The sequence below is a fragment of the Vulpes vulpes genome, chromosome 13 (genome assembly GCF_048418805.1).
Source record: "Vulpes vulpes isolate BD-2025 chromosome 13, VulVul3, whole genome shotgun sequence".
NCBI classification, from domain to species: Eukaryota; Metazoa; Chordata; class Mammalia; order Carnivora; family Canidae; genus Vulpes; species Vulpes vulpes.
In genome coordinates this window covers 144,543,826-144,556,531 of record NC_132792.1, presented here as the reverse complement: position 1 = coordinate 144,556,531, position 12,706 = coordinate 144,543,826, and the positions used below count along the sequence as shown (strand labels likewise).

The window sequence follows — 12,706 nt, the reverse complement described above, 5'->3', positions numbered from 1 at the left end:
AAACATAGTGTACAGGGGCACCTAGGTGGCTCAGTGATTGAGCATCTGCCTTTGGCTCAGGTCATGATCCTAGGGTCCTAGGATCAAGTCTCATATTGGGCTCCCCTCCTGCTTCTCCCTCTGCCTATGTCTCTGCCTCTATCTCCATGTCTCTCATGAATGAATGAATGAATGAATAAATAAATAAATAAATAAATAAACCTTTAAAAAAGAAAAACTTGACAAACTGTCCCTTTTCCAAAAAGACTGTACTTCTGTAACAGAATACTTATTTCCTTCCAATACAGTCTTTCTCCTTGGGTGGTGCTGGGTAAAGACATATACATTCGTGTTGCCAAGTATCTGTGTCTTTCTAAGGTCTTAGTCCCCTAGATCAGTGGAGGGGCTAGGTGAAAAGGGGGCTCACAGCCTTGCCCACTTATGCTTTGTCTCATGTTGAGCTGGACTTTTCTTGTACTTCTTGGTAACAGTCAGTTTGTGACTAAGTACCTCAGCATAGACTTTGTTACAAACTAGCCTCCTAACCATGTGACATCCTGTGAGTCACTTTCTGTGCTTCAGTTTCTTCCTTCCTCTGTGAATCTTCAGAGATTTGGAAGAAATAGGATCTATGATCTCATCCAGCCTTAAGATTACAACTTAATGTATTCTATATTTATAACCTGCTTTAAAATACAATATTTCATGGATGCCCCACAATTCCACATGTACCTATGAGAGGAATGAGTCTTAGAGAAAATGAATACCTTGTCTTAAAGCATCCACCTAACAAATGGCCAAACCAGGTCTTGAACATAGATCAGACTCCTCATTTTCTCAAGCACTACTTGATAAGGTCTCCTGGAGCCTGGACAAGGCGGGCTTTTACTTCTCCCCCAACCTTGGGAGAGAAAGCACAGCTTCTGGCTCCCTTGATTCCCCTTTTCCTTATCTCTCTCTTCTCAGGGTCTGAGTTGTGTTCACCCTTTCTGTCTTTTCTGTTGAGTTCTTTATGTTCTCTCTCAGTTTTCTCTTTCTCTCTCCACCTTCCTTTCCCTTTCCCTCCCCTATCCATCCCTCATTTAGCCTCTTCCCACCTCTGCCAATCTCTCTCCTCTTGCATGCCAGCCTATCTCGATAAACATTGTAGATTCTGTTTTGTTTTGTTTTAAAAGATTTTATTTATTTATTTATTTATTCATGAGAGAGACACAGAGAGAGGCAGAGACATAGGCAGAGGGAGAAGCAGGCTCCCCATGGAGAAAGCCTGATGTGGCACTTGATTCCTGAACCCTGGGATCACAACCTGAGTTGAAAGCAGATGCTCAACCACTCAGCCATCCAGGTGCCCCTGTAGATTCTGTTTTTATAAAGATGTCACTCCATACTCCTGGATGAATCTATGGTTTGGTGAGGGCAGGAACAGGGTGCCCAAGCACAGCTTAATGACGAGGGTGCTGTTTTCTAATCTAGTGCAGTGGTTTCCAAGCCTCAGGAGAGATAGCCTGCATTGGAATCACCAATGGTGAGGGAATGTGTGGTTATAGTTCAAAATGAAGATTCCAGGACCCATCCAGAGACTTTATTCAGTAGGATCAAGGTGAAAATTTAGTACTCTGTATTTTAAAAATCTCTTCTGAGATGATTATGATGAACATTAAGGTTCCTACCTTACTATTGGGACCTGTGTCCACCAGACCCTGTCCCTAGGGGTGAGTCAATGAGTAGCCAAGTATCCGCTGTAGTACCAGGAGGGTTGCCTCAGATAGATGCCTTGTTTGTAGATTATGAAACATCAGTTAATTAGTTTGGCTCTTGCTCCTTTCCCATACCAAGTGTCTGCCCCATTAGTGGTATATCTGGCTCAATGTGGGGGAACTTCTTGCTTTTGCCACATTTGGGCAAGCAGAATCTCTTAATTTACATTCTACCTATTTTTTGGCCACAAACCCCCAAACCATTAGGATATGTCCATTCCTTTCATCCTTTTAGATGACACTTCCCTCTTTCATACAGTTGTCCCCCTGTTGGATAGGAGCTGGAAAGGAGTAGGAGGAAAGCAATTTTCATTTATGTCCTTCTAATAGAACATGTGTTTTCTAATTCCCATACCAGGATTTTCACCATGAAATCTGTGGGTTTTGACAGCCACACATGTAGAATCTCATAAAATTTTTGAGGCCATCTTGTCTACCGGTACCTCAATGTCTATCACTGAAAGACAAACATTCTTTGAATATGAGCGCTTTGCTGGGATTATGCTGTGCCCTTGGTTTGTACTTTGTGCTCTCCGTAGGGGCAATATTGCCCCCAAGAGGGCTGAATATTTGTGTCACAGTTATGCCAAGTCCTCCATACCTTCTTCATCCAAGGACAAAGGAGCTGAAGATAAAATTTGAACTTACATATGTTAGTCTTTCTAGCTGTTCACTGGGAATGATTATATTTGTCCTGACTTCTACAGCTGCAGTGAGCTCTCTCCTTTAATTGAATAGGTCTGGTCATTTGTTTCACTTATTTGGCATCTAGCTCTTACCATTAGTGGCCTTGCATCACTTGTTTGTATCTGGTATCTGTTCCATCTTTATAACTAGATTATAAAGCATTTTATGGTAGAGATCCTGTGTTCATATGATAGTTCACTCATTTATTCATTCATCAAACACTCACGGAGAACCTCCAGGCATGGGGCTAGATTCTAAAGAGACAAGAGAACATGGTCTCCAATTTCAAATACTTTCTAGTAAATAAGGAATGGCAAAACCATGTGACTGTAGAGATGTGTTTAAGTATATGTATACAAGTGTAGCTATAGAGATGTGTCTAAGTTGCATAGAGAGGTATCCTTCCTTGTTGGAAGGAGACAGCACTTGAGTTGAGCTTTGAAGGAGAAAGGAGGAACTTCCCAAATAAAGAAAGAATATGGAACAAGTAATCCATTCCAGGCTGAACTGGAAGCTTCCCATGTGGGAAGGGACTAGAAATGAGGCCAGGCCAAAGCAAGAGGCACCTTCAAGGTTAGTCTAAGGGCATGGATTTTATCCATAAGGCAATGAGATGCTACTAGAGAATTTAAATTAGCTAGTGGCATTATAAGCTCTCTATTCCCAAAGCGCACTCTGGCTGCAATGTGGATAGGAATAGATAAGGATTGGAACCCAGTTAAGAGATGTGGCAACAATGCAGAGTTGGTGATGCTTGTGAAAGGGCAGTATAGGTGGGGATAAAGAATCCAGATAACTTAAAAAAAAAAATCCAGATAACTTATTGATTAATGTATTGTAGGGGTGAGTGAAAATTGGTACCACTATTTTAAAGGAAGATTTATCACTAGTTATTAAACTTTAAAAAAGTAATTGTCTGTGACTCAGAAATGCCAGTATGGTTATCTCCTCTAAAGAAGAATATTTACTGAGCATTGTTTGTTCAAAAGTAAGCCAGCTAGACTATCACATCCATCACTAGAGGACTAGTTAAAGAATATGCTATTAAAAGGATCAGTAGTACCTCTATGTAACAAAATAGTTCTGTCTCCAATACATTCTATGACTGAGTGAAAAACTGCCAGTAGTAGAATGGTCATATAAGTTTTGATGTCCTAGAGAAAAACTCATTTTGGCATTTGGGAGAGGCCCATTGCAACTAGCTATCTTCCTACCTTCTCTCCCTAAAGTAGACTGAATAGACATCAAGTTGCACTTACTTCACAGCGTTTCCACTTAGAATTCTTATCTCTGTAAAAAAAAAAAATTAATATTGAGTGGATACAAAATAGCATGTATAGAATACACGTGAACTCTATAGAGTTGGGATGTAATAAACTCCACCAACTATAAGAACATAAAAGCATTAATATTATCCATACCTGTGTCCCTCTCAAATCTATCCTATTCTTCCCCTCTGGGAGATAATCACTTTCCTGAATTTTGCTTATGCTTCTTTGTATGTGTTCACATTGTTTAGTTTTGTGTGTTTTTGAACTTTATATATGTATATGGAATCATACAGTATATATTATTCTGTGACATTCTTTTTTCATCTAAGATTATATTTTTGAGGTTCCATGTTTGTTTCAGCAGAGTTCCCCAGAGAAGCAGAACCAATAAAGATATATATAAAGGAAATTGATCATGAGGAAATGGCTCATAAGATGATGAAGGCACAGAAATCCGACCATCTGCTGTTTCCAGGCTGGAAACATTATAGTATAATTTCAGTCAGAGCCTACAGAGCTGAGAATCAAAGGAGCTGATAGTATAAGCCCCAGTATAAGGGCAAAAGAAGACTTATGTCCTGGCCCAGTAGACAGGCTGGAAAACAAGGGGATGGATTCCATATTCCTTTGCCTTTTTTTTCTGCTCAGGCCTCAACAGATTAGATGAGGCCCACCCACATTGGGATGGATAATCTAGTTTACCAAATCCATTGATTCAAATGTTAATCTACAGACACACCCAGAAATAATGTTTAATCTGGGCACCATGTGGCCCAGTTAAATCAACACATAAAATTAACTATCATCGTTGTTGAATGTAGCTGTATTTTTCACTTTTACTTCTCTCTCATATGAATACCTTATAAACTTATCTATATTATTTTTTAAGATTTTATTTATTCATGAGAGACGCAGAGAGAGAGAGAGAGAGAGAGAGAGAGAGAGAGAGGCAGAGACACAGGCAGATGGAGAAGCAGGCTCCATGCAGGGAGCCCGACATGGGACTTGATCCTGGGACTCCAGAATCACACCCTGGGTTGAAGGCAGCGCTAAACCGCTAGGCCACCAGGGCTGCCCTTATCTGTATATTTTGAAGGACATTTTGATTATTCCTCCTCTCTACCAGCTATGGACAGTGCTGGTATGGACATTGCTCCATATAATCCTTGTATGGATATATGAGAATTATTGTGTAATATATACAAGTAAGGATGTGTATCTTCAATTTTCTATATAATACCACATAACATCAAATTCTTTTCCAAAGTGATTATATCAATTTATATTCCTGCCGGCAATGTATTAATTATTCTACTCGTTTGACTTTGTCAGACTGTTGTCAAGCTATTTTTTGTCAATCTGGTGGATGAGAAGTAATAGCTAGAAAGCAAATCCTACAGCTACAAAGAATTGAATTCTGCTATAACCATGTGATATTGGATGAGGACTCAGCTTCAGCACGAAGTACAGCCTGGCTGACACCATGAGTGTGCCTTGTGAGACTCTGAGCAGAGGACCAACAAAACTCTTTCTGCAACCTGACCCACAGAAAGTGAGATAAGTGCATGTTGTTTTAAGCCACTGAGTTAAATTGTGTTAAACTGTTACACAGCAACAGATAATGAATACATTATTGGATCCATGGAGAAGGAAATAGAATCCAAACATGCTAATTAGTTCTACTATAAACAGAATTGTTATAATCTATGAAAGGGCAGAGAGCTGTTTTCTTTAGTTAAATTGTTGGTGAAGGGTTTAGATTAGCCTCACTGGGTTAGGCTCTCAATCCCTTGACTGATCTGTGACTAGGAAAGCAGGATTTGTCAGAAAATGACAGCTCCCATTAACCCACATGGTTTGAGGAGACACTTCCCAGGAGAGGGGCGCTTTCATAGTTAAAACAATAGAATTCTGTCGCAGTAATGCAATTGGAAAGACAATTAGAGAAGATAAAATTATATCTAAAAGGAGATCATTTTTTCATCATTGAAGTTAATATGATTATATAAAATCATTTGAAAATTAGAGCAGGAGGTACATGCAACAGATGATTAATATGAAGATCAACATAAAATTATGGTTTTTGATCAGTAAAAATTATAAAATAAAATGGAAGATCCGTTGGTAGTAAGAACAAAACAAAATTTACCAAAAAATAAACCAAAATGGAAATCTGTAAGACCAATATGAGACAAATTTAACTTGAGACATTCCTGTACTTGACTGACTGTCGTGAAGAATAATATGACCATTACATTCTAACTAAATGCTTATTTCATGAGAGAAAATATTCGATGGCCAATTCACACTAAGCTTAGCTTAATAGGATCACTTTCTTTTTTTTTTTTTTTCTTTTTTTAGGATCACTTTCTAACCAGTACCTACAGTTTACTCAGTGATTCTTAAAATTTAGTCTGCCTAAGAACTACCTGGGAATGTGTCTTGGAATGCTTATTTTTTTTAATAATAAATTTATTTTTTATTGGTGTTCAATTTGCCAACATACAGAATAACACCCAGTGCTCATCCCGTCAAGTGCCCCCCTCAGTGCCTGTCACCCATTCACCCCCACCCCCCACCCTCCTCCCCTTCCACCACCCCTAGTTCGTTTCCCAGAGTTAGGAGTCTTTATGTTCTGTCTCCCTTTCTGATATTTCCCACACATTTCTTCTCCCTTCCCTTATATTCCCTTATATTCCCTTTCACTATTGCTTATTTTAAGACCACCACCCTCAAGAAAGTCCACATCAGTACCTTTGAGTAGAACCTACTCACTTGCATTTTAACTTGGAAAAACATTACTTCAGCCCAAAGGAAAGAATCTCAGGAAGTGGCACCTCATTTCTGATCTGGAGATCAGCACAAGACAGATTCTTAGGAGTGAATATTTTTCTGGCAAACCTCAACATCAGAGAAATTGGGTATTGTGTGTGATTACTTAAGACTGTTTACTTTATACCCATGAGAATACATTTGTACCTAGTATTTGTATGAGATTATAGGTGAGGAATCTCAAGGGTTCTGCCTTACGTTGTGTATTCTCTATGCTTTCTCTCAGTTTTTCCTTATGTTCTATGAATTTGAGAGGGAAGGAAGGAAGGTAGCAATGGCATGAAGGACAAGTAGGAGAGGCAAGGAGAGTCGATAGCATAATCTCTGAGAACTGCAGATGCCCAGGCATTGTGATGGAGAATATGCTTATTTGCTCTTTGGCAATGGTTGGTTAGCTATCAATGAACCAGAGCAGAAGACCAGAACGGAAACCATGACACCCACCCCACCATAAGTTTGGGTTTCCTCCAAAACCATTTCCCCTGTGTATGTGAATGCAATGAGCTAGAGAGAGGATATAAGTAGGCTTCAGGAGGTTCCCTCCACACTCTAGAATCTGTGGTGACCATTTCTGAGCTGTTTGCTTCTACCTTTGATCAGATCTACCTTCAGTTCCATGGGAGGCTTTGAGGGTCATCTGTACCCAGGGCTGTCTCTCTTCTTCTATGGACTTTATCATGCACGACTAGTATCAAGGGCCTTGATATGCAACCACCCTGTCCAGTATCGGCCATGTCATCCCTGGAGAAAAGGAAGATGGGCAAGGCTGCAGCAAATATGCTATGTTGGGCTGGTGAAGATATTAAGTGCCTTCATTTTAGCAGCACAAGAGCTGCATAACGTACATGGACAATTTGTACTTATCAGCAAGATATATCATCAGAGAAACTTTTTGTACCGCAAACAGTGGCAGCATCTCACTCTGTATATGACTTTCTTCCTGAGCGGGTGTGTGGATGTAGTGAGCCAGAACCTGCTGCCCCAGAGGTGTGCTGCTCTGGAGCAAGGTGCCCAAGCCCTGGGCATATTTCTATTTCTGCCTCTCATGATGTCTCACATGCAGGACTCAGAAGGTGTGGAGCTACAGTCTCACATCCTGCTTACTCAGGCCATATTCGTGCTGGTGCTGGTGGTGATTGCAGAGCTGTGGGCTCCCAATATGCTGCAGCTTTGGGTTATGAAGGCCTTTTTTTATATGACGATAGGCTCTTGGCTGATTCAGATAGGCTTTATGCTGTACAAACCAATTTCTGGCTATAAATGGATGGATGATGACAAAAACAACGTTATATTTGTCACCACCTTCTTCTGCTGGCATGTGGCTTTCATTGCCATTTTAATGATCTGGGTCTATGGCTTCTCCTTTTTGTGGTATTATTACATTTGTAGAGGTATGAATCTTGGTGATCCCAGAATGGCTCCTGTCACCTGCACATTCTGGAATACCTGGATGAGAAGTTGTAGGAAGTGGAGGTGTTAGAAAGGAAGATGACTGAGGCAACAGACTCTGCTGGGATGGACATCCACCTCTCCCCTTCTGGCTTCTGAGCAGTCTCATCTGCTGCACAGTATGCTGGGACAGGCAGATGAAACCCAAGAAGCATGTTATGACCTTCACTCTCAGCTCCCCAAGTATTTCCCCTACCTCTCCTACCTCTCAATTCCAGACGAGGCATTCTCCTTGTCTTGCTCTTCTCTGTACTCTTCACATCCCTCCTAGGAGAATATGAAAATAAATGTGCTGTATCCTGCCTTTGGGTCTTTATAAATATCCTCACCTACCCCAGAGAATACTGATCACTACTTACATTTAGTACATCATAATATTTTACCCATGATAATAATTACTTCTTCACTCTTTCTCTTTCTGGATCTCTTCAATGCCTATACTCAATCTAAACAGATATTTTAACTATAAAGAGCTCAGAGAACTATTGTTGAATTCTTTCTTTAGATTATTATTTGTCAGACAAAGAGATCTTGTATTTTTAGCTTTATTGAAGTATACTTAATTTAAAAACCATTGCACATATTTAATGTATATATTTTGATGGGTTTGGACATATGTGATACCATGATAACATCATCACAGTCTTTGAAGGCAATTTCCTCTGCAGGATCTAGCAGAACAGAGCAACACTTTGCATATAGTGAGAGCAAAAAAGGATCCATGTGCTTCTGGAATTTATCTATCAGTCTCCTTGAGTGCAGAGTCTGTCAGACTCTTCCATCTGGGTAGATCAGTCCATTGCTCTGTACACACCTTGATCAATTTCCAAGTAGTAGACTCCTCTGGAACCACTCCTTTCTGGTTCTCATGTGTAGTAAAATTCAGTGGCTTATTTATTCCATGAAAGTTTAATCCCTACAACTATCTTATCATGTAGATTTATAGATGATAATCTAAAACTCAAAAGGGTTGAAAAAATATCTTAAGATAGCCAGAGATTTAGCTATGTCACATAATGCCATACCTGGGTGTCAAGGAAGGTAGAATTTTTAAGTAGTAGAGTTAAATTGTTGGCAACTTGCAAAAGAATGTCTTGATGCTTCTTTCCCTGCTGTCCTCAGGATATGGAGAATCTGTTAAGATTCCCTTACTCTTGGTCATGGTCATGGTTAAGCTTCCCTTACCCTCTGTCATGGACAGAGTAAGGCTGGGGCCTGGATTCTAGGGAGTCATCATCCTTCTAATTTCCCTTTTGCTTCTGGTTCCTAGAACTAGACGTACCTCTTTTCCTTTGGTTCTGGCCTTACTCTTCCTTGTTAATTTTATTGTTCCAAAGTTAAGATGTAGCAGTGGTGAGTTATTGTCTGATTGGTAAGGTTTTCTACCCTTGTGGTTCGAGGAGCTTCTGAGCATTCTCAGTTACTGCAAAGGGGGGGGTGCTTCCCAGTGTCATTTCGGTGGTGTTCAGCAATGTCTCGGAATGCATGCATGTGACCAGCAATGCAATGTTGGGATGGCATGCATGTGACCAGCAGACAGCTCTCCACGGAAGGCTTACGCCTTGCACCACTGGGTTATCCAGTCAGGTAACAATGCTGCTCTCCACTGGAGATGAGCTATGGTCCCTGGGGTGGAAATAAAATATTTCTCAGGCATTGTTTCAGCATCTGTGCTTCACCTTGGTCCTGATGACCAGTGGAGCTCTTCAGTTTTCCCTGTAGTTTCTGCCCTGTTCCTGGTTGTCACCCCTGGATCCCATCTGTCACCTCCCCCAACTCTGAGTATTTCTCAGGCCTTGCCAAGCCTCACAGCAACTCTTTCCTGAAGCCTAGTTGAACCTCCTCTAGTGTCCTAAGACTAGGAAGGTGGGGAATCTGTATTTCCTCTATGCTCTTTGTTAGTGGTATGGTAAAGACCTGTTTTCTACCTCACTCAGTCCTCCAATTTTTTTAACCTAAAAATTGACTCTTGTTTTTTGCAATTACAATCTGACCTCATCTTGAGGCAGTATCTGTCACTAATTGGGGGAAAAGTTATTTACAATGGTGGAAAAGCAAAGCCTAATATTAATATATTAGTATTTCAATATACTATCTCTCTAAAAAGATAAAAATCGAAGAGATACCAAAGCCATCTATTGACAGATCTGTCCATTTCTGAGGACTTTTGAGCTCTTGATACTGATGAACTCATCTCTTGTCATAAAATAGTGCTTCCAAATATTGTCATGTTTCACAATATGTTCCTCTGAGGTAAAATAATAAATATTAGCAGCCTCCTACAAAGCCACAAAGGATTATTACTGAGGCTTGCTCTAATGGTGGAATGGACAGGCTTGATATTTCAATCAAATGGCCTTTCTGTACTCTTCACATCACAGTAGGTATGAGTACTCTGAAAAGTAATCCTAACCACTTCGGAATGTAAAACCAACTGAAGATAAATTTAGAAAAACAAGGAAATACCCTCCCGAATTAGAGAGAGAAAGGTGTAATCTTCACCACTGTCCACCAGAGGGCATCATCTTTACATGAGCCTGGAAAAGGCAATTGTTCTCCATTTGTTACTGAATTATCAATTTAAAAGAAATGAAGGGATGAAGAGGAAGGCAGAAAAATACACAAGTGTCATCCAGGCATCCAGTAAACATAATGAAGATCTGTTTGTTTCTTGTTAGATGTGTGGACATGAATAAGCATAGAATTCAATCAATAGATACAGGTAATATGTAGATAGATACATGGAAACATAGATACATAAGGTATATAGCTATATAGATAGCTATGTAGATAGATAGATAGATAGATAGATAGATAGATAGATAGATAGATAGATGATAGATAGATAGATAGATAGATAGATAGATAATGTTTGTGTCTCAAAAAACAAAACAGTGTCACAATGCCCTTTGAGTTGAAGTGGCTGCTGTTCTTTCAGCAACTATGTAAATATAACCAAAATGCTCTTGTTTGGCTTATCACAGAATAGGCATGCAACAAATAATCAGTGAATGAGTAAATAAAGTATCTAGTACAGGTGTAGCATAGATGGAATGTTGGTTTAATTCTGATCTGGGTTTTGACAAATAAATAGGAGTTTGTTAGAGGCATTCAGAGCAGGAATTCTGAGGTCTTGTATGTTCCTGTGCTCAGACACCAAAGCTCAGCAAATAGAAGCTAAGCAGAGCACTTCTAGGGATTTCATGGCCCAATGATACAAGAAAACTACCAAGTTCCTGCCCTGTAGAGTGGATGGCAAAGGAAGAACCACGCAAAATTATGTGATGAAAAGTTTAATAATTTACTTTTCAGTTTGAAGGCAGCAGATCATTAATGAGTTCTTACTAACTGAAGGGGAATGCTGTGCCAAAACAACAGAAATACTTGCAATTACTGTACTCGATATTCAATATATCAGGGTATATAATTAATATACTAATTAAAATTTTAAACTTCACATATAAAGTTACTTATAAATATAATAATATGATTTGAAATTGCTATCATTTGTTCATTATCTTTCAATCACGCATTTGATAAATCAAATTTTCCTAAACAGACACCATTTCCAGATTTTGTTAGTCAAAATTCCTCAGTCACTTCATATTATGAAACTCAGAATTTAAGATTTTCCACTCAACCAAAAGAAAATTACTGTTGCCTACTTCTTGAGGCTTCTCTGTCTGAATTTTTATATGTATTTTAGATCAAAGAATAAAGGACCAAGACTAACCCTAGAACTATAAGGTAGACTCCTTTTTATGATCATATCCCTGAGATTTTTTTTGACCTTTGGCCAAGACTTCACTAATCACCAGTACAAAAGACTGTCCTCTTATAACTCAGTATGTTTCCTTAAAATGAATTGTTAAATAGGGTATTTTTGTGAAAGACTTTCCCAATTTTTATTCTTTTTCTGTATTACTGTAGATAATTGCACCAAGACCTAATTACGTACCGAAAGCATTTGGAACCTTTTATGTAGGATACAATTACACCTCCTTTGACTTTAAAACTTACATGAGTTGTATTGACCATCATTCTGAGATCTTTGTATCAGCAAAGATAACAATAATTAGGAGCAAGGTCTAAATTCTACATGCTGTATCTTTTCCTTAGATAGCTGACGAGGAGCAGTAACAAACACAAAGTTTTGAATCAGAAGTCACAGTTCTGCCTAGGAGAAGTCTATTGTCTGTCAATATCATATCTAAACTTTTATAAGTTAACACTGGGACAATGACTCTATGTTATTTGCTTTGTCTCTCCTTCATCTTCTTTCTGTGTCCCAATTCCTCAATCACAACTTTTAGGTCTTTATATTTGTATAGGACTTAAAACTTCCATATTGCCTTCACATTCATTTCTCAGCTGAACTGAATTATCCAGCACCTACTAGTGCCAGGTTCTACAGGCATGAAGATGAGTTGGACATGGAGTACGACTTCCTCTATGCCATTGCCTTTCAGCTGAGTTCATCCAATCCCTAATTATTGTGATTTATTTTTCTACTGTTAAAATAGGATGTTAGTTTCAGAGAACAGATTGCAAAGGGGCCATTATTTCAATGTTCTGCCATCTAACTTTCTATTTGTTTAGTAACCTTTCTAAGTCCCTTTCCAGATTACTCTATCCTCTCCAACCTTGTGACTTTTGCATCACTAAACTCACTTTCCAAGGGTTTTGAAAACTAGTTGGTATTATTTTGACAAGCAATATCTCCTGGACATT

General features: G+C 39.1%; 1 protein-coding gene across 1 annotated transcript; it reads left to right on the top strand.

Moving 5' to 3' along the window:
* Positions 1–7,142: 7,142 nt before the first annotated feature.
* Positions 7,143–12,465, top strand: LOC112921708 (transmembrane epididymal protein 1-like). Its single transcript, XM_026001052.2, has 2 exons — positions 7,143–7,917; positions 12,347–12,465. Exons 1-2 carry the CDS (start codon positions 7,143–7,145, stop codon positions 12,463–12,465), a joined length of 894 nt encoding a protein of 297 aa, XP_025856837.2.
* The last annotated feature ends 241 nt before the right edge of the window (positions 12,466–12,706 follow it).